The following is a 23,306-nucleotide window of genomic DNA, read 5'->3' as shown; positions in this document are numbered from 1 at the left end:
TATCAGCCAGTGGGATGTTATTACTCTGATCTGTATTCTTACTGTATTTCTTTGAATGTATGTTTTTTGTGTACCTGTATTTTATAACTGTATGTAAAAAAAAGCCCAATGAGCGCCCTAATTAGTATTGTAATAAAATAAATATAAAACAACTTTGTTTTTAACCACTTTTTTTTTACTGACTGTTTTCAATGCCCAAGCTTCTTAATCAAGGTATAATTAACAATGATAAAGAAGCTTGTGTAGGTTTAAAACCAGTCCGTAGAGAAAAAAAAGTGGTTAAAAACAAAGTTGTTTTATATTTATTTTATTACAACGAATAACCACAAAGTTAGTTACTCGTATTCTAATATAAATGATAAAATATTGTAAATTGTCAGGTATCTGAATGCCATTCAGACCATGTGCCCTCACATTCTGCGCTATCTGGCCACGGCGGTCATCATCAACCGCTCCAGAAGGAATGCTTTGAAGGACCTTGTGCGGGTCATACAGCAAGAGTCCTACACATACAGGTCAGTATTCCCACACACAAATCACTTTATCTATGGCTTTTATAAAAATGTATTTTTCGTGTAATCATTGACATTATTTTACAATGTTCCAGTAACACGGGATGCAGTCCGTGTTTTGACTTGTAACACAGTATTTTTGGCAATCAAACGCCGTGCTTTCACTTGCCATCATAGAATTTGTTAAAAAAAAAACATAGTAAAACAATTTGATTTCACACAAATTTGAATGCAATTGTATTTTAATCATTTTTAACCCTACAATGCTCAATGTAGACGATCTGCTACATACCGATAATCGGTCTGTAAGAGTGATTTCAAACATGTTTATCACTCGGCGACTATAGTCCTTAATGTAGCAAAAGTGTAGCTTGATTAAAATGACAGCTGCCAAACTAATTGTCAATAGTGATGGAAAATTACTGATCACTGATCACTGATCATGTACCGATCAAATCGATTTTATCAGTTTTTTCATGCAGACATGAGCTCTGTTTCTGAAAATTGAAATAAAAACGCAAAAAAAGTCTATTATGGTGTGTTTAAGACAATTATTCACCAAAAAATAAGACATTTATACTTTTTTCATGAACAACATCAAATGAATTATTTTTTTATTCGATCAATTTACATTGATCAATTTGTCCCATCTCTGACGTTTTTGCAAAATGATGTAACCTTGTAAAAACGTCATTAATAATTAGGTTTATTTTAGTTTTAATGTTGTTTTAATACAATTATGTTGATTTATATGTCAAGCATTGTATTTAAAAAATAAATTAACATACCAGATACAAATGATTTTTCGTGTGTCAATATAAATCATTCCTTAGACGTCACTACAAAGTTATGTCGTCACTTTAGCTGACAACTGTCATTCTAATCAAGCTAAATTTTAAGGACTATAGGTGGAATTTATGCAGCATTCTTTGTAGGTCAACCTTAGATTCGGCTAATAGCTGCGTCATCTGCATAGCATATCATAATAATTGTTTTATTGCCCATTTCGTAACCCCGTCCCGAGCCAGTCACCTCTTCTATGATTTCTCCTTTATTATATTAAACAGAAAAGGACTCGAGGCTATCTCCCTGGAGTTTCCTTGGTCAATTCATTATCAACTTTAATTTTTGTTCTTCAGTATAGAGATCTTGAATAGTCTTTACTATTGTATTTTCCCTTTCTAGTAGTGTATTTTTGCGACACCTTATCAAACGCCTTAGTCAAGTTCACAAAACATATTTGAATTTCAAAAAGAAAGAAAAAAGGATTAACCATGTTTTAAGCCAATTAAAATTTTAAACTAAAATCTCTAAACATTTCAAATACCTATATAACATAATTAATTACCCTCCATTTAAATTTCCGGTCATAGTATATGGCCCCAACACCGTGTTTATTTAACTTATATTCTCCGATTAACTCTAAATTTGGACTGTCAATCCCATCTTTAGATAATATTACACAGAAAAATCATTGATTCCTTAGTTTTTTGTTTTGCTGACTGATTTACAATCGGTTGGTTTGGACATGTAGAGCGAATGGACAGCGAAAGAACGGCTAAAAGGATCTACGATACGAATGTTGATGGATGCAGAAAACGAGGAAGACCGAGAAAGACATGGCACGATCAAGTCCATCAAATACTTGAAGATGGACATGTCAAAAGTAGGAATAATCGGCGTGCGTGCATGAGATGTATGAATGCAGAGGAAGCGAGGTCTGTATGCAAAGATTAGAGTGATATGGCGTTCTATCCTCTCTACCTACCCCTACGGAGAAACGGTGTGATAGTTTGTTGTTGTTTTCAATCATCTTTAAATGCCACATGGTCTTATTGTCACTTTAGCAAATACATTTTTTTTAAATTGAAAATATCTATTAAAAAAGCGTTTTTAAAAAAAACTAAAAAAGCTATTTTAGTCCTCTCCTGGCTTACTTCGAAAATAATGATATCAAATTACCACCCGTGTAAGAAAAAACCACTTGATTTATTGGGTCCACGTGTAGTATTTAGTGAACATGATAGAAATAAAATAAAAAGGAATCAATTCATTAGTTACGTAAACCTTGACAAAGAAGCTTGTTTGCTTCGAAACCGGTCGGTGAAAAATAAAATTGGTGGTTAAAAACAAAGTTGTTTTATTTATTTTATTATATGAAAATATCTCACTCTAAAGTTTTTAAGCAGCGGAGATTTCCTTTTTGATTGGCACGCGTCATTTGTACATGTATCGTCTAGAGGTTCATTAATTATGTTTCCATTATTGTCCTCTAGAGACCCCATCACGGAGTTCATCGAGCACCTGTACGTGAATTTCGATTTTGAGGGAGCGAGACAGAAACTGCACGAGTGTCAGTCTGTCCTCCTCAGCGACTTCTTCCTGATTGCGTGCATTGACGAGTTTGTGGAGAACGCTCGTCTTATGATCTTCGAGACCTTCTGTAGAATCCATCAGTGCATCAGTATTGGGTAATTATTTCTGCACAAAGATACATACATCAAACATCTCATCCCTGGAATGTCTATTGTCTTTAATTGCACCACAGCCACAAAAAAAATCCGTAGCAAAGTAACTGAAATTTACCAAATATAGTCATTCAGTTTCAATGCTGCAGAAAAGCTTTTATTAACATTTTTAAACTTACATAATATCATAAACGTTCCAGCCTTGCTTTTACAAGTTTTGCTTTTACAATCTAATTAAAATAATGTGCGGTAATTCCATAATATTGAATTTCTAATATATTTTCATTAGTTTTCTTCGGTCTTATTATTATTTTTATAAACAAAGTGAATCAAGCAATGGCAAACTGTCATTTTTATATAATCACAAAAAAGTTCTTAAAGTAGCTTTTGTATAAGTTTCAAATTTCTAACCCACGTTCAAATTCAAATTACGAGCAACTTCTAACTCTTTTTCATTTTAATTCTCTGATAAAACGCTGCGTTGTTTTCAATATAAAATTTCTGTATAAAATCTTCCACTTATACGTTTGCTAGTGAATATAATTTGAACTTTGCCCTTATTGATCCATTTGATTGTAAAAAAATAACATTTAAAATGCGCGTCTTAAAACATACTTTTTTGTCTTATGCTTAGTTTCAATAATAAAGTCTTATTTTATCTTATTTTATTTATATTTTCGACACTTGACACTTGTGCAATATTTACACACATGTCCACCCTCATTCCAATATAACACCCACCTTCTCACTCATTTACACTCACACAAGCACACTAGTATGTATTGTAGGTGTATTTAATGTATTTCTGTGGATATCTGTCATTGGTTTTATTCTCTGTATATTTTATTTGTTGTATTTTTGTTACATGTATTACTGTTGATATCCCTAATAAATAAAATTAAAAAAAATAAAAATATTAAACTATAAAGTAGATACAAATAAATGCGGGATTGAGAACACTCAGGCATCGAGAAATATTTAAACTGCCTTTGTTTTCAAGTAATGCTACACACCACTCACCTGTGGCCCGCATGTGTCGGGAATATAATATATACCTACTGCCGAAACAATAAAATCAACATTGTTTATGATACTCTCTCAGCTTTTGCGAATAATCTCTTAGGAATAAATCTTATTTAAAAAGTTCACACTTACAACTTATTTTTTATTGCATTGTATCCTGTATAATTTATTTTTTTTAATATGTATTATATCCTAATATATAAATCTATATATTAAGAAATAATACATATTAAATAAATATGCATGTCAAATTGTATCGATGAATACTTTCAAATAGTATGTTTTCTAGTATGTATCTTTGTTGAGTTACCTAACAAAATAAAATAAAATCCCAATATCGTTAGCCCAAAGCAACTGTGAGACATCTCTGAAAAACAAATTCTGAGATAATCGGACTTCTAAGTTTGCAAAGGGTCTAGCTGAATTAAATTATTTAGTAGAATATGAATAATATACTTATTTTTAAATAGGTAAACTAAATATTCATTTATTTTATTATTTGGAAACATTAATTTATAACAATGTCTTCGTGTTTATATCAAAGTTGAAAGTTTCAGGTTTATTTTCACTATTGCTTTGGGTTAGTGACACAAAGGTATAATAATATAAATTATAATGTAATCATAATATAAATTATGTGTTAAACTAAAGTATTGTGTAAATAAAAGTATTTGGCTATCTATAAGAAAATGTACATATTTGCATATTTGTGATTTCGAAATATTGGAAATCTATACTTCTTTAAGTAAGAAGAACACCTTTGTGTTCTTCAACAAAAACGATAACATTGGCAGTTTTATTTCATACAAATTACTTTTTTGATAACTCCTCTAAATTTAACCCTCAAAGGATTTTATCAAGATTGATATTTCTCGACTACAAACTAATACATTGTTATATCTTCAGTATGTTGGCTGAGAAGCTGAACATGGACCCTGAGGATGCGGAGCGTTGGATCGTGAACTTGATCCGTAATGCGCGGTTGGACGCCAAGATCGACTCCAAGTTGGGGCATGTTGTGATGGGCACACAGCCCATGTCTCCGTACCAGCAGCTCATCGAGAAGATCGACTCGTTGTCCGTTCGCTCTGAAGCCCTCACATCTCTAGTGGAGAGAAAACATAAAGCCAGGAACCAGGATGTAAGAAGAATATTATTAAATTCCTTTTTTCTTCAGAGTTTTGGTCTAAGGGTTGAACCCTGCTTTGCCACAACTTGTTTGTCCATATATTATTATTAATAATACACTAGCAGCTATTAATCTGATGCGTGTATATCAAGTGTACACGGTTATTAAACATTATAAATTGATGTGTGCATCTAGGCGGTTTTTGAACACATTAACTGAACTAGGACTAATCACTTTCTCGGGAAGGCCATTCCATTTCTCCACAACTCGGTTTGTCAGGAAGTTCTTCCTGGGGTTGGATGAGAAGAAGGTAGTGTTGAGTTTCAATGAATGACCCCTTCTCAGGGGCGGTTTTCATTCATAGTGAACATTGATTTCAACTTGGGTACATTATATTGCTCAGTTAAGATTTGGAATGTTTCAATCGAGTCACCACGCTGCCTCCGCTCTTCCAGTGAACTTAACCCAAGCTCCCTTAAGTGGTCCTCGTATGATTTATTTCTTAGAGAAACTACCATTTTAGTTACTCTTCTCTGGACTTTCTCCAACAACTCTTTAAAAAATAAAACAAGTCTTTTTAAAAATATTTAATTATAATTTTAATATACTAGCACATATTTCAAAAAAAAAGTTAATATCTGGGCAAATAAAAATGTGTTTTAAAAATATTTTTGATGCCAACTGTTTAGAGAAGATACAATGTTATATCTTTACATACAGACCTTGCTTTCTCCACATTCATGCACTGAATTTTTACTGTTGAATTTATTCCTGCGACATATTTCTCGATCTTCCATGTTTTCTCCAGCTGCAGAAAAAACTACCGAGTTTAAAAGTAATGAATTTTTCTCTTGTTTTTCAGATACGCTGGGGAACTCAAGAATTCTGAGTGTTAATTCTAAGTTATCCTAAAACTCTGTATCAAATAATTTTGTGAAGGTTTTATAATTAAAATTGAAATTACAACTAAAAAAATGTTTTATTTTTATTATCAATAGCAACGCATTGCACTTCTGTACAAAATAAATTTTTAATTTAAAAAATTTTGGCAATTCATCTTACGAAGGAGGATTTCTGAAACCGCATTTGTTGATAAGTAAAATAATTGACGTAAATTATTAGGTAAAATACGTAATTAAAAACTAGCAGGAAACAGTCGGCAATCGCCGGCTGTAATATCCTCTGGCCTCCAATGAGGAAGTTCGGTGGTTTTTTTTTTATTTGTTACTAGAATATCAAACTGAGCTAACAAAATTTTTAAAATATTTTAATGTATGTATAATATTAGCGCTTTGATTTTTTAAAGTGTTGTAACTTTGAAATTACTCCATGTGCGACGTCGCAAGTTCTCTTCGGCGAGTTCTGCTGATTGTTAAATTGGCTTCCCGTAAACCGGAAACCTAAAAAAACACTATCACTGGTTGATTCGGAAGAACTAGTGACATCGTTCAAAATTGTTCATTTAAAAAAAAACCGCCTTTTACGTCAAAATGTTTAGGTCCCATTTTTTTCCATACATATTCAAATATCCCCACAATTAATGTTTTTTACAACTCCAGTTTTATATTGAAAATTTTACGAAACTCATTCGATCTGACGCCATGCCGCGCGCCGCCGCGTTTTCTAAAATGGTGAATAAAATCAAGGTAAATAAAAAAATGTGTAAATTGTTGTCTCAAACTAAATTCGGTTGGCATGCGGTTGACGCATCTCTAGGAAGAATAAAGTCTTTACATCAATAAATTACGATGCAGAACGTTTAAAAACTTGGCAATAGAAATATTATTTGAAGTTACAAACATAATTTCGAAAGAAAATTGTTTACAGAGAAAAAGTGTGAAACAGTTTTACCGCGATGCAAATGACAGTTGAAATTGTGTGGTGCCATATAAATAAAATTTCCTAATATTTAGGGAAAAAATCATTGTATGCACTTTATGCAAATTCAAATGTTTATTTTCGTGTTTTAAGGGTTAAGTACCTACATAAAATTATTTAAACATGTCTTTTTTTTAAATTTAATAAAGAAAACAAAAATGAGTGTGAAAAAATGTGAAAAATGAACAAATACTTTCTTTTTAATGAAATCATAGAAAATATGAATAATCCCCAATTATGACCGTTTTTACAATTTTTCTGCAGTTTTTCATTTCCTCACTTTAGCGTTTTCCTCAGTTCAACACTTAATGGTTTTACTGTAAATATATTGACAATGGACATAAATTAAAGGACACCTTTTTATTAATATTTTTATTTCTTAAGTAATACAGCTGTTACATACAACTCACTTGTCTTACAATAGCCTCACAGCCAACTATATTATATACTAATAATAACAGATAAAAATCACAATGAGTTTTTAATAGTTTCCTTCTATGTTTGGTATACCTACATCGTTTATTGAAGCACATTTCTCTGATATCGGGAGTATTCATAGCTGAAAATCAAAACTGTATGAAATTCAAACAATAGTATTTTGTCATTTCTTATGCATACGACATATATATGCTACACACCACTTTAGGCATATTTAAATCCCACTTAGAAAATATCAGCAGTCAATGCTGTAAAGGGGTTATGGAACTATTTAAAAATTATATTTGTAAGAAAACAGGAATGTTTAGATAACTTACATAATATCAGCGGTAAAGGGATTGTGTGACTAGTCCGACACTAGCTAAAATTGAGTTACTTGTACCACTTTTTAGAATTTCAAGCTGCGTCAACGAGCCGACACCCGTGGTGGTTATCGGATGTAAATTTTGGCATTTACATTTTTATGAATTATGCAACACAAAATTACACTTATTTATACAAGTCATTGTTTAGGTTTACATAAAAATCTGTTAATATTTAATAAAATAAATACACAGGTGGTAATTTGGGTAGGGAAACAAAGGAAAAAAACCACTTGATTTATTGGGTCCACGTGTAGTATTTAGTGAACATGATAGAAATAAAAAAAAGGAATCAATTCATTAGTTACGTAAACCTTGAAGAAGAAGCTTGTTTGCTTTGAAACCAGTCGGTGAAAAATAAAAATTAGTGGTTAAAAACAAAGTTGTTCTATTTATTTTATTATAATGAATAACCACAAAGTTAGTGCTTCAAATATAAACTTTATCCTGTTGATATTTATTTATCCTGCATAGCTTTACATAATGCCTGTCTGAGCCACATTGTTTTAGAATTGATTAAAAATAAAAACAGTTATGCTCATTTTTTAAATCTGTAATTTTGCCTGCAAAATTCACTTGTCTAAGTTATTTAGCCTCTGCCACTGATATGTATTATTATTTAATGTAATCTGTACATATCGGTAATTTCGAATTCTGTGAAGGATAAAATATAAATTTGTAAGAGTAAAAGAAAATGGTCATAAAATTTAAATATTTGTGTGAATCATAATGCAAATATTTCTTTAAAAAAATAATTTTAAAAAACAAAAAATGAATATTTTTTAAAACTTTCTTTCCTTTAAACAATGTTAACACTCAAAGCACCCTCTTAATACCCCTCCACAATTCCTCTTTTTTCTCTAACTCATTTAGTGTCAATGCGGCTCGACTGGAATCATCTCCTATCCACTATCAAAGATGTTGGTTACTACAGTATCTCTGTTTAAATCACACCTGAAGAAACATCTTTCTCTTCTTTGATATCTCCTCCTTTCCTCTCTTTATTCCTTTTTCCCACTGAATACTATTGTTGATTTTAATTGACAAATATTGCTATTTCTATTTTTATATACATTTAGTTTGATTATTTCATTTTTCTCAAATACTTTTCCAAACTTAAATAATATAAACGACACTTTTATCAGTTGGTTGGAAGAAATTGCCATTTGTCAATAAGCCCACCAATTAACGAATATATATTATGTATAAGGAGTTAAATCAATAAAAAATACACTTTGTCCATTACGCCATTTTTAAATTACGACAATTAGAAATGATTAGAGATATTATATTAACTTGCTAATCTAACTCGATACACTAAAAATGTATCATCGCTGTTCAGTTTAAAGTCACTAACCCTAAAAATGACATCACTCAAAGCTTAAAATTATGTTTTTTAAGAAGCAAATGTCACCAAGGTAACTTAGAAAAAAGTTGTGTAAATCCAAATAATTTCTTTTTTGCTATGTAATTTTATATTACAATATATGTATATCAAAACAAAAAAAAAGCATGTTAAAAAATATTTTTTAACCACATTATAATACAGTAAAACCTCGTTTTTACGTTTTCCCACTTTTTGCATCGAAATATTTAGGTCCCATTTTTTTTCCATACATTCTCATTCAAATATTCCCCCCAATTAACGTTTTTCATAACCCCGGTTATATCGAAATTTTTTCATAACTCATTTGATCTGTCAAAAGATGAGCCAGTTGAAATTTTGTGGTGTCATACTAAAAAAAGTGATACCATATAAATCAAATTTCCCAATATTTAGGGAAAAAATCATTGTATGCATTTTATGCTAGCTAATTCAAATTTTTATTTTCGTGTTTTTAAGGTTAAATACCCAGATAACATCATTACAATGGAATTCCATCAAGAATTGTCAATAAATAATTTAAATGAAATAGATAACATTATTTATAAATATATATTTTTTTAATTCAATAAAAAATAGCACATTGTAGAGTATTGTTTGAAAAAATACAAAATATTTTATAATTGGTAAATATGAATAATCCCCAATCATGACAGTTCTTACAATTTTTCTGCAGTAAATTTAGTGTAGCCAAGGCCAACAAGTACAATAATTATATTTTAATGAAATTTCATTTTTCCATACATTTTTCATTTCCTCACTTAAAAGTTTTCCTCAGTTTTACACTTTTTTTGTTGCTCCCTTGAAAAACTTAAAACATGGGTTTTACTGTAATTACATTTAAAAAAATAAATTAAACACAACATAATAATTACATATTCCTAATATTTCCTTCCTTTTATTTATTTATTTATTTAACTTTTTGTACATAATGTTATTTGTACATTGGCGGGCTTATTGCCAAATGGCAATTTCTTCCAACCAACCAATAAAATAAAAGTTTTATTTTTATAATTCAAGTTACAGAACATATTCAATAGAAAAAAAAAATATTAAAAAGTTAAAAGTATATAAAAATAGAAATAAACGTATTTGTTTATAAATTACCTTAAATCAAAACTATTACTCAATGAGAAAAAGGAAACCGCCTCGCCACCTCGTTTAGCCACCTCACCTCATTAAAAAAACCCTTCCAAATATTTTTTAATGGATCGGAAAAGAAAAGTTAGCAATGGAATTTATTAAAAAGACGTGAATGTATTATGTTGCATACATATAACCTCCAAAACGCAAAAAAATCATTTTTCCTTGGTCTCCAAACTTTCAAATTGCGATTTATCAAAATGATGTTTTATTTGGGTTAGTGACTCGCCTGAACGGCGAAGGTGTCTCAAATAACTTCCAGAGGGGAATATCATAATCGGCAGATAATTACACTCATATATGAACTTGTTTCACTTTTCCTGACAAACATGAAGAGAAATTATATTATAATACTCTTAATTAATTGAAATGTGTACACATATTATTTTAATTTCCTTACTTGAATAAATATGGCCTTTCAGATATTGGTAGTGTTTTTCTCTCTGAGTAGTAATGCGCGCTATACACATTGCACAAATACACATTAATATATGGTTTACCTCATCTATAGACGATGTTCTGAATGGAGGTATAATTTATGAGATATAATTTTATAAAATTTTTAAATGGCTCTGTAAAGTTTGCAAAATGTCGCTTAAAGTAAATAGCCTTTCCAGCGTCGATATCTTGCCAAAAAAAACAACACAACAACCCAGACTATTAAATTAAAAATTAAACCCACTATTTGAATCTTGGTAGATTTAAAAACTTAATGAATAAAACTAAATTATATTTACAGGAATTGTGAAATACATGTAAAGTTAAATGTCTCTAAATTCCTTTGGTAAATCGCATCCCATATATTTACCATATTCAATGCAGTGTTTTATAACTTTGTGCCAATATTTGTCTATGGCCAATAGGTGGGGATTGCCAAATATAAATAGCAAAATTTTGGCCCGCGTCAAGCTCACATTCAGTCTTTTAGGATTCTTCAGGAAGCCCAAACTGTAGGTCACGTCACATGTTATGGCAGACCGAATGGAACGCACGCATGACATCAGGATGATCTTCCTCTCCTGTCCTTGAAAGTCTTCTACCGTTCCAATCTTGGGAAGATCCAGTTCCATGTCTTCAAACATCGCCCGAATGAGCCGGTTCTACAAAAACAAAACATTTTTATTATTTTTTATTGTAAAGGAACAACCCGCTGAGCCTCTATTTAGAGGCTTGTCAACAGGTGGGATAGAGGGGTATGGAAGGAGGTAATGAAAAATTCACCACAACACCCAGATCAATTGAGAAAAAATCTTTCTTGGATTTTTTCTTGCAACTGGCGGGAATCGAACCCGCGACGCCAGTTTCGCAGCTGGTCGTCTAACCAACTGCGCCACGACACCTGTCATTCAATCCATAATTACAGAATTAGATTAGTTCAATTGCACATTTCAACCATTTAAAGCCCACAGGACGACCATCAACCTATATCCTGTTCAACGAGACCGGCCCGCCCCGCACGTGCTCGCCACGAGCCCGATGCTTGAAATATCTAGATGATAAAATATAACAGTGTGATACGACCCATTAAACTATTGTTTCATTTTAAACATCCCAGGAATTTAACGCGGGGCTTCTATCCAATGGCGAACGGTCCGTATAAGCGATTATGCACAGCTTCCCATTATTATTATCGATATTAATGTTTTACTCTAATAGTATTTATGGAAAAAGAAAAATACTATTGCCATCGAGTGTATCGAAAATATCTTTTAATGTTTATACTCCTTCTTGAACCGGTTGGTTTTATCAACAATATTTTGAGTTTGTTCAAATCTTTGTAGACAAGGACTAGATTAAACCCCCTGTGAAGAATATATACATATATTACAATGTTACAGCTAACGCTAACGTGCTTTGATTATAATTTATGAAAATGTTTGACATTGAGCGTAGAGGGATTTTCATGCTAGTTTAATTGGTGTCCTGATGAAAAGACAGGTATGTCTCGAAACCGGTAGACATAGAAAGATCGGTAAGTGGTTGGTTATATACAATACCTGCTCCAAGTAGGGAGAAATGATGCCAATATCGTCTGGGGTGAAGTTCATATTGTACAACTTCACTGCGTACATCATCACCATGGACGCTTCGTGAAGATTGTACCACGACGGGGAATCTGTACTCTGCATGTTCTGACCGCGCACGCCGTGGAACACCAAGGCGGGGTATTCCTCACTCCACTCCAGCCCGGACTGGATAGTGCGCACATCCTCCGCGATCCGATCCCGGTCCGGATTCACCTGACTGATCAAGCTCCCTTCGTAGAACATGTCGCTGGGAAGCTTCAACAGTCGGGGTATGCTGCGGTAGTTCATGGTGAGGCGGGTCACCAGCCGAGGGTCGTAGCCTCCCAGATCTCCCTTGAAACTGTGTATATCCCTCCGGTAAGGGAAGCACCCCAGTAACCGCTCGATGTAGGATTCTCCGAGGCCGCAGCTGTCCGAAACGTGGGATATTATGACAGGTCCCAGTTGCATCGGGTCTCCTGCGAGAATAGCCTGTCCGCCATATTGGTCGATAAAGGCTAAAGGAATCATCAATTCTGGTTCTATGGCCTGGCCCGCCTCGTCCACGACAATGTGTGTGAAGTGACCGCGAGGGAACCCCAAGCGATATAATCCACCGATGGCCCCGCATGTCCCTACAGTGATGCGATGCCTCCCGATAACAGACTTCTGGCAGTTCATCTGAACACCGTCTTTTCTTACTTTACGGAACTTAAAATTGGCACTTTTATTGGTTTCTATACTGATATCCAAAGTAGCACAATATGGTTTTAGTTTCTCAGAGATTTTGGGAGAATTAAGCATAGAATATGAGAGAATTCTCACTAAAGTACCGGGTTTTACATCACCCAAATCTATTAGCCTTTCGCTTATCAGATTGGCAGAGCTATTAGAGGGTGTGGCGACGAGGATTCTAGACTCGGGTACCAGGCAAAAGATTTGGAGAATGGTCTCCACGAGGGTTATGGTCTTTCCGGTGCCGGGAGGACCGAACAGTACGTATGGGAGGGGTCGAGCAACTCCTTGGAGGATATTCTTGACAGCCATTTTCTGAATAGGATTGAGATTAGTGTTTATCCATTGTATATGTCTCATCTTCCATTTAGGGGTGTCGGCATCAGTTTGAGCTTCTTCAGGTCGGCCAGTCTGGTCAACGATATTCACCTGGGAAGGTTTAATGTTCAGTTGGTTAGGGAATAAACCTTCCGCACCGAAGTGGTCTACTGCCAAATCTACGGCATGGTGACATTTGGTATATGTAGATCGGTTGAAGCTGAAGTGAATTTGTAGATCTTCTCCGTTGTACAACTGATGAAACTGTGAAGCAAACTTCATATATATCTTAATGCCCCCAATCTCGTGGATGATCCCTTCGTAGCGATGTTCCTGACTCGTGAAGCACACGTGTACAGAATCTCCCACCAACAGAGACGGTCGGTTTTCTGCGAGTCCTTCTACTTCCAGGCACAAGTATTCTCCGGATCGGCTCAGGTGGGCGTTCATCTTATCGTAATGTTGTAATTTCAGGGTACTTTCTATTTCTTCCAGATACAATAGAATGTGGAATTTTTGTGCATAATTATTAATGGATAAACTTTGTAATATACAAGGAAAAGAATCTCCTAGAACTAAATCTGCTTCCTTTAAATTCTTATGCTGGTATATATCGTAATAAACGTTCCACATACTTTTAGGAATAGCGTAATACGGAGTACGCACAGCTATAAAGTTCGGGGGCTTTACCATCCTTACACCACGTACTAAACAAATTTGATCGAACTGTTTTTTGTGTTCCAAATATTTTAGAGTTCTCGTTTTATAAGAATCTATTTTTCCTCTAGGAGCAGATAATTTGGACCATATAGTATTATTCTCCTCTACAAGAACTTTTAATGAACGATTGATTATAACATTTTGGAATTTGAAAGCGACAGTTTCTTCTGAATACCCTAAAAAGGAAGGAGTGCATTTAAAACTAATGTTTAAACTTGCACCTGGGTTTAGATTCTTGCATTGGGGTTTGCCGCTAACCATTTCCATCTGAGAATTACATTTTTTTCCTAGGAAATAACAATCGATAAATTTTAGGATTGTAGAACTTCTGTTATGAACTTCTATAGTTAAAGTTTTAGTTTCATAAAATGTAAGTGTGCCAAAACTCGTAGAATCCGTAATATAAATCCCCTTGACAGTGCTAGGTGCAGAGTCGCCAAGCTGTTTGTTGGCTTTGGGAGCATCACGCAGGGGAGAAACGCCCAGAGCTCGCCATGCGTATTTTCCCTGGTCACTTTCCACGGCATTCACGGCTACCTGAGAACGAAATACATGAACTGTGAGTTACAAAACCCGCTGTGACTCATTTATTAACGCCCTAGCTGGCTTTTGCATGGTGAAAAGTATACAGGAGCAGGTTTACAAACTGTACAAAATAAACTAACACAAAAATACTAATGGATATTAAATTATATAAATAAAACCGCAAAAACAATAATGGGACTCTGACACAAAATGGCTAAATGACCCAATAAATTATTCTACCATCAATAAGACTTTCTTTAAATTTCGATATTGAACAGCAAAAGATATCAATAGAGCTAAATTCGTTGCCATGTTTCTGTAGCCTCTAAATAGGCGAGTAAATTTAATAATTAGTACTAGATTTATTAGTACAAAAAAGCGCTGCCTTTTTTTATCGCGTGCGAGTTTTAGGAAGATTAAATATTATGAGATTCGTTAAATTAAGCCATTATTTTTTTTTTTATATAAAATCAATTCGGGAACATTAAAAAAAACAGATTTTTTTCCCTATAATGTCGTTTGAACATGAACAAAAATTTTGAACAGACCAACCTAGCAACAGTCCCTGATTTGTTAATCCAATCATGATTATAGAATTTTAGACAAAGATTTGTAAAGAAAAATGGGGCCATAAAAGATTGTCAAAAATAAAATAGTTAGAATAATTTTAAAGAAACCCTCAACATTCAATACGGAAAGTCTATATAAAATATTTAAGGTTCATACAGTAGACACTCTTTATAAAATAAATTATATTATACAAATATATAAAAAAGAAAAAATAAAAGAATTTGAAATGAATAAGTAACTCAGATACCAAAATAATATCAAAATTCCTAAATTCCATACAAGTCATGGTCAAAATAGCTTTGTCTTCAAAGGTGTAACAAATTATAATAATCTTCCTAATGAACTAAAAACTATTAAAAATAATACATCAATAAATAAATTTAAAGTTAATCTAAAGAAATTTTTTGAACTCGTGTAAAAACAACATTAAATTTTAATTAGTATGAATGTATTATTGTTTTATGTTTTTTCTTTATATATCCTATGTTTTTATTTTTCTTTTTCGTGTACTCGTATTTAAAATTATATAAACTCTTATAAATAAACAACTAAAACAGCGTAAGTCACTCTCCAAGCACAAGAGTTATTCTCTTTTTTTGGAGAGTTACAGTGATAACATTTACTAGATGTGTAAAAGTAGATATGTTTAGAATTTTACAAAAACATGTACTTTTTATGAAATTTATGAATAATTTTTTTTTTAAAAAGAATATCTCACCATGTCATTTAGACGGGGAACGTAGCCAAAGTCACAAGCATCCTTGGTAAAGAAGACTAAATTGTTGATGATGCCAACCATGTTTTCTGGGTCCCATTGCACCACTAGCCCCTCTCTAACCATACTCCTGAGGCATTTCACACTTACGACCTCCAAAACCTTGAATCAGATATATTACCACAATTTGTACAACATATCTATATTCAAATGACCAGAAAGAAAAGAGTAAGAAGGAATTATGCTGTGTACATAACCACCAAAACTTTTTACCAAAGATTTTTCCTTGGTTTCCAACCAGACATTCAAATTACGATTTTTCGAATTGGTGTTGTCTGAACAATGACAAAGTACAAGCATTAATTGAAATGTTTGACTGCAAAATTGATTATAATAATTAAAATACATTAATAATTTTATTCCACATTTATTTATAATTTTTACCAGTGCTCGAGTTTCGCCGTGACCGACATCGTCAGACTGGTGGGAGACTAAACAAATTTCTGTGTTATATGCAAGTGCAAGCGGGGGTTTTTATAATTATGAAATTAACAGAGCATAAATTAAAATAATTTAAGTATAAAGTAATAACAATTGTATGAATTTAAGTTTTGTTTGAATGTATATAATAAAAATAAATGTAACATACAATTTTATGAAGTTTTATAATAAATAAAAAAAATACATTTTAACACTTTGAACATGGAAAAGAATAAATAGATACATAAAATTTATAATTGTATTTGAAGCACTAACTTTAAAAAAAAAATAGAAATATTTGCGTTCTTATTATTTACCCAAATATTTCGATTTTGGGGCCATTTTCAACGAGTTGTAAATAACTCACTTTTAGAAAATGATGATCAAGTTAGGATAGAGTGGGGTTCGAACCTCGGATCTCTGATCCGTGAGTCCGCAACACTGGCCGCGGGACCACAGCCCGATTTAAATTTGATTGAGATTTTGCGGTTATTCATTACATAATCAAAATTAAAATATAATAACATTCCTCACTCCGTACTTTCACAAACACAAAATACTAGCCGACATAATGACTTGACTTATTACCTCCGTATGCATTGCACTTAGTATCTAGTAGACACTGTTAAAATTATACTAAATTGAACCCTGATAAGGAAGCTCGTGTAGCATCAAAACCGGTCGGTGATTGTAATATCTGATCTGGATGCACGGCAGCTATTTGTTAAAGAGGCACATGTGAACTTCTGGAAATCTGTAGATGAAGTCAGGACACAGAAAAATATACAGATGCGATCCGCGGCAAGGATAAATTACCTCGGCCCGACCGCTCACTCAAAGCTAGCTCAGATAAACTTTACCTTCCTGGCTCCTAAATTTTTTAATCATCTTCCGGCAGCCACAACAAACTCCACAAGGGCCAACGTATTTAAGAACAATGTTTGCAATCGGCTGTTGCACATTGATAGGGACGAGATTAGCAATTTTTTAAATTTCAAAAATATACTTTCTGCTTTCCTTCCATTTTTTTATTTGCTTATTTTATACCCTGATATTTTGTTTTTTTTTCATAATTTATTACTTTAATTTCTTAATCTATAAAACCATATCTCAATTATCATTTCAATTGTTTTTGCATTATTTTCTATTAATTTAATGATTCTATTATTTTGTACATTTGATTATGTATGTAACTAAATTTGTATACTCTATATTTTAATATTTATATGTTTCTTTTTTTTGTTATCATCTTTGGAATGTTATTATTTATTTTTCTGAATTGTTATTCCATTGCATCACATGTTATTATAATTTAATTAATTTTACTATGTATTTTTTATTGTTGTTAATTATTATGGCACGGACACAGCCTAAAAAGCCTTAACAAGTTCATGAACATGAATAAATAAACTTATATTACATTATAAATAAAAACAAGATGTTTTAGTTTTAATTTTAATTAAATAAATATTATTAAATTGCGCTATGTTGGCTACCCATTGTATGTAATATTTATATATCAGCAGTACTTACAGCCCCGATAGTATCCTCATTGACGCATCCTGTATCTTCAACGAGTTGAGCCTTTACATTAAGTTCCAGCCAATCTCCGACCATAGGCACAAAGCTGGTCGAAACATTATCCAAGCTAAACCTAATATTCTTTTCTGATATAACCACTTCCCTCTCGAACCTCTCCACCACTTTGGAAATGATAACTCTGTTGGCGACATCATAGTTGACTGTCTCTTCGAAGGCGTCGTCACCGGTGAAGAAGTCTTCGACGACGGAGAGAATCTGGATTACTTGGGGCCTGTGATCCTCACTTTTTTGGTAGCGGAGGTATTGGACCGTATCTCCGGACTTGAGGTTTTGCGGTCTCTGGATGTCGCAGGTGAAGAAGATGCCATCGATAACTCCCCCGGAGTCGGGAGTCAGTTCAATACGACCTGCCGAATTAATATTTCACAGTGAAAACGGACTAATTCTAATTCTAAATAATATGGACTGGCAGTTCATAAGGAGTTTTAAAAAATTTAAGTTACACAGAACACGGCTACGAAAGTAGTATTAAATTTAGATGGGATTTACACAAGTAGGAAATGCGAAGTAAGTAGTGATTTCAGACTGCCTCAGGTGATACTGACGAGCTCAAAACCACCTTTACTTTAAAATGTTCAATGAGTTGCCGGAAAGTCTCAGAGAAGCTGGAAGCATCTCCACTTTCCGACCAAAATGCTTTGTTTGCATAAGGGATAAATAATATATTATGTGGAATTAAAGATAAATTTATGTTAAGTATTGTAACGATTATATTTCATCCTGCCAGATTTAAACAGCGCGTAATTAAGCACGGGTCCAAATAATATTTTTTGATACGTTAAAATTCAAGCATGGGAATACCACGTCAGACCGTGCATTTTGAAAAGCAAAGACCGCCCGTGACAAGAGAAATTCGTGAATAAACAGGTAACTTAACAAAAGCTAAAAAGGAAAATTGTTTTCAGGCGTTGCCTAGTAGGTTCAGCCGGATGAATATCACCCACATTATTTATATTCAATCAACATGGGAAAAACTAAAATAAACTTTAATATTAGAGTAAAATAACACTTAGGATGCCTAAATAATAATAATTTTTCTGAATTCGCAAACCATCTGATAGAAAATAATCATAATTTCAATAAAGATACTGAATTAAAAGTATTTCATGTTGAAAATAAAATATTAAAATTAGACAACTTAAAAATCTTAGAAATTAAAAAAGCTATTCATAATAAGAAAAAAATAATTAATAACCAAATAAACAATATTTTTTTTTAGTCCACTCCTGTCTAGTTTCGAAAGTATTCATCTCAAATTACCACCCTTTAGGGGAAAAAAGACTTGATTTATTAGCTCCACGTTTTATTTAGTAAACATGGATAAAATAAACATTTTTTAAAAATACATTGGTTACCTAAACCTTGAGGAAGAAGCTTGTTTTCTTTGAAACCGGTCAGTGGAAAAAAAAATAGTGGTTAGAAAAAAGTTGTTTTATTTATTTTATTATAGTGAATAACCACAAAGTTAGTGCTTCAAATATAACATTTATTTTAATTTAATACTTAAAATCTATCAGTGGTAAGTTGTGATGGATGAAAACAGTTTTTTTTACACACTATATATTCTTTGTGTGGTAAAAGGCACTGCGTGCAGTGTATATGAATAAAAAAAAAATTTAAAAAAAAACTAAAGTGGAAATTAAAAAAAAATAGTTTACATAACTTATATTGCAAACCCCCTGTTACTACCACATAAAATTACAGAGGTAGCTTCTTAAGATATATACTTCAATGCCTTAAAAATAATCTACACAAAATATCATCTATTAATATTTAAAGCATTAACTTTTCTATCAAACATTTAACTAAATGTTATATATTTGATAAACGCCCAGAGGGCTCTTACAATACACAGTCAAAAGTACATAAAATATTATATAAATAAGAAATAATTCATTAGTTACGTAAACCTTGACGAAGAAGCTTGTTTGCTTTGAAACCGGTCGGTGGAAAAAAATAAAAAATCAGTGATTAAAAACAAAGTTGTTTTATTATTAAACTAGTAATTTGTGATTAAAATATAAACATTTTTGAGTAATAAGTGTTTTTTTTTCATGACTTGGTATGGCGTACTATTTGGCCGAATATCCACTATTAAAAAAAGTAGCTGAATAGGCTGATCCCTAATTTATACTGTTTAAAAAATATATATTTAATACAAAAAAGACGCAGATTATATGCAACAAATCCTGTCCTGACCCTGATCAGCCTCTCTATAATAATGGACAGAGGATTGAGAAAGTTGACAGCTTTAAATACTTGAGAATTCACATAACTGAGGATGGAAGCACAGCACAAAGAGCTCGCAACCCGCCTAGGAATCGCTGGAGCAACTTTTAACATGATGCGTGTTGTCTGGAACTCCAGTCAAGCTCAAAACACCAAACTTCCGAGTTTTGAGAAGAATATTAAGTATTCCACGGCAACAAATGTCAGCAAACAAACATGGAAACTTAGATTTATTTCATTTCTCTTTATACAAATTAAAATCAATGCTTTTTAATCACTTCTTTTCTAAATTATAAAATGTACCAAGTGTTATACTATGATACATCGCCTCTGTTACTTCAATACTTTTTATATTTAAACTCTATATTTATTGTTGATTTGCTGCATACCTGTGTTATCGGGTCCGCAATGTATAATTTTAACAGTGTCAACTAAATCTACACATTTTACAATTTGAAAGAAAATTTCACATGTTATATTTTTACTAAAACTAAAATCCCACCAAGCCACTTTTTGTAGCTTGTTGGTGATATAATTTCTTATTTAATTTTCCTTTATTGTATCTTTATTTTCTGCTGATTATATTTTGTTTCTTTATTTTCTATACTAGTGTACAGGTGTTTTGTTTCATTATAATTGTTTTTCAATATAATTTTATACTTTTTCAAAGGCGTAAGCCGTCGAAATAAATAAATAAGGAGGTTCAATTTTATAACTAACATTGAAGTTCGAGAATGGACGCAGCAGCCTCTTATAACGAGCGTCTTGAGGATGCGGCAGTGGACCTGGCTTAGGCACGTGTTGCGCGTGTCTAAGGAGAACCTAAACCCAAGTTGCCTCTTCTTTAAACCTGCGGGCTCACGCAGTCCCGGAAGGCCGTCGATGACGATCTTTCGACTTTATTCGGCGGAATTAAGGGGCGCTGGATTGACGTGGGAAGAAGCGAAAATGCTGGCTGGCGATAGGGTCTCCTGGAGGCAACTGGTGATGTTCACATGCTCCACTTAGGAGCGGATGTGGAAAAGAAGAAGAAAAATATATATTTACATACCGCTTCTTTTAACGCAGTCTCTAAAAATTTCCTTCGGTTTTGCTGCTTCCGCAACCGAAATATGCTCATCCAATATTTGTAGACTTTTCTCTAGTCTTTTATTTCTCGCGTCCAAATCATCTTCGACACTAGGCGCACTCCATATATAATCCTTAATTGCTTTAAACATATGCAGCATCTTGATATTTAAAGACTAATTGTGTTTTGTAATTTAGAAGCCGGTGTTCTTATCGGCACTCTCAAACTGCCAAGAAGTGCTGTTAAGGTAATCCAGTTCCTTGCGAAGCGATTGCATTCTCTTCTGATGGCCCTCTTTTTGCGATAATTTCAAGGACTGTTCGATTTTATGCTCATACTTCATATAATCTAACACAGCTTCGTTGGGTGCACACGACGGGGAATTAGGGGCAACAACCTGTAATAATAATAATTATGGATAACTTATATAGCGCCATTTTCGTAATATAATACCTCAGGGGCGCTTTTCAAAATGATTATATAAAGATATAAATTTAATTTAAACTTTTTAATTTAAGAAAAATAATGTACTTTTTCATACTACTTTTCCACCACATGCTAAGAATTTATTCAAATGATTTAGAGAACAAGTGGGTTTTAAGTTTCTTCCGAAACATCACTTCACTCTCACAGTTTCGGATTTCTGCTGGGAGAGCATTCCATGCCGTAGGGCCTGCGACCACAAATGTAATAAAAAATAAAACATAACTTACTAAATAAATAGTCATTGGCTGTAACATTCACCATCCTGCCTATGTTTAAACATCCATATTTCAACAACTCCTCCATCTGTTGACTTTTGTGAATTGAACATAGGCAGAATGGTGGATGTTTAACAGTGTGTAAATGTTTTCCCTTTCTGTTACAAAATTGCAAAATTTAGATCTTAATTGATTCCCTAGGGCGGAAATCCAACCTACCTACAAACATTTAGACTTGCTCGAAACATTGTCGATGTTTTAAACTGTTCATATTATGTCCCTACTGATATGACCAATTTACAAATCTAGTAAATAATTCACTTTCAATTGCTATTTACCTCAGTTTCGATTTGATTTGGTGAAGATAACACAGTCTTTGTCACATTTACGGAACTCATGACAGAAGTGCAATGGAAACGCTAACAATTTTGGGAATAAAAGCTTTTATTGATGGCGCTTATCAAAAGAAATTCACGAAGAAAGTCGAGAAAAGCGAAAATAGCAATACTCACAACACAACCCGCATGTTTATTTATAGTTTTAGTTTACTTCTTTACCACAGATTACAGATATCTTTTCTTTACTCTATCTAAGCATTCCACAGACTACAGCATTCTAAGGAACCATAGATTGAATACACAACTACCGATGAAAGTAGTCGACTACATTCGATGGGTAAATTCAGTCGAATGAAACACAACCCCCTCTACTCTTGTAGAGGTGGTTTTGAATGAAAGCCCGAATGCAGCAATGTAGTCGAATACTGCTTCTTATTATTCATATTTTTTATTTTTTTAAATATCATTAATTCACTAAATTTATTTGTCAATTTTTAAAATGTGTAAATGGGGGCTAAATTTCTAACTGTCTATGCCCCCTGTAGCTGCAAGACGTCCTGTAATCTAGCTCCTATCTGTTAAATTTTTTTATTGATCTTAATTGAAAACGAGGAACTAGAATCCCAACCGTCCATGCACTATGTAGCTGCAAGACGTACTGGGATATTTATTAATTGTACAGCGCCCTTGAGGTGATTTTCACAAAAAAGGCTCTATATAAATTCAACTAAATTTAAATAGATATTCAACTGAAGATAAAACCATTTATGGTATTTTCAATGTGAAAAGTGATCCCTCTATATTTTACTTCATAAAATAGTAATATATACATTTTTCAATAATGTCATGAAATTCTAGGACATGATTTATTTTACCATATTATATTCAACAATACTAGCCAATTCCATAATTAATATATCATTCATTGTATACTTATGTACGATAGATCAGCAGTTTTTTT

General features: G+C 32.8%; 2 protein-coding genes across 4 annotated transcripts; one reads left to right on the top strand and one right to left on the bottom strand.

Moving 5' to 3' along the window:
- The first annotated feature begins 353 nt into the window (after window positions 1-353).
- eIF3e (eukaryotic translation initiation factor 3 subunit e) lies at window positions 354-6,107 on the top strand. Its single transcript, XM_088240504.1, has 4 exons — window positions 354-515; window positions 2,789-2,983; window positions 4,910-5,144; window positions 5,995-6,107. Exons 1-4 carry the CDS (start codon window positions 403-405, stop codon window positions 6,019-6,021), a joined length of 570 nt encoding a protein of 189 aa, XP_088096630.1. The 5' UTR covers window positions 354-402; the 3' UTR covers window positions 6,022-6,107.
- Window positions 6,108-7,379: 1,272 nt separating this feature from the next.
- On the bottom strand, window positions 7,380-22,596 carry LOC148284410 (5'-3' RNA helicase armi-like). 3 transcript variants are annotated; one of them, XM_088240803.1, is made up of 6 exons: window positions 22,520-22,596; window positions 21,289-21,703; window positions 17,940-18,355; window positions 15,930-16,088; window positions 12,335-14,653; window positions 7,380-11,437 (listed from the first exon to the last, which is right to left on the bottom strand). In XM_088240803.1, the coding sequence occupies exons 2-6, from the start codon at window positions 21,464-21,466 to the stop codon at window positions 11,099-11,101; spliced, it is 3,411 nt and encodes a 1,136-aa protein (XP_088096929.1). In that variant the 5' UTR covers window positions 21,467-21,703; window positions 22,520-22,596; the 3' UTR covers window positions 7,380-11,098. The 3 variants fall into 3 exon arrangements, with proteins under 3 accessions (XP_088096929.1, XP_088096921.1, XP_088096937.1); XM_088240795.1 differs by having other exon boundaries at window positions 22,346-22,563; XM_088240811.1 differs by lacking the exon at window positions 22,520-22,596 and adding an exon at window positions 22,227-22,345.
- Window positions 22,597-23,306: the final 710 nt, after the last annotated feature.

Source organism: Micrasema longulum, unplaced genomic scaffold, assembly GCF_059751315.1.
Source record: "Micrasema longulum isolate JH-2025_06_02 unplaced genomic scaffold, ASM5975131v1 h1tg000126l, whole genome shotgun sequence".
NCBI lineage: Eukaryota > Metazoa > Arthropoda > Insecta > Trichoptera > Brachycentridae > Micrasema > Micrasema longulum.
Note: the sequence above shows the minus strand (reverse complement) of the source record. Positions and strands in the feature narration are given on the sequence as shown.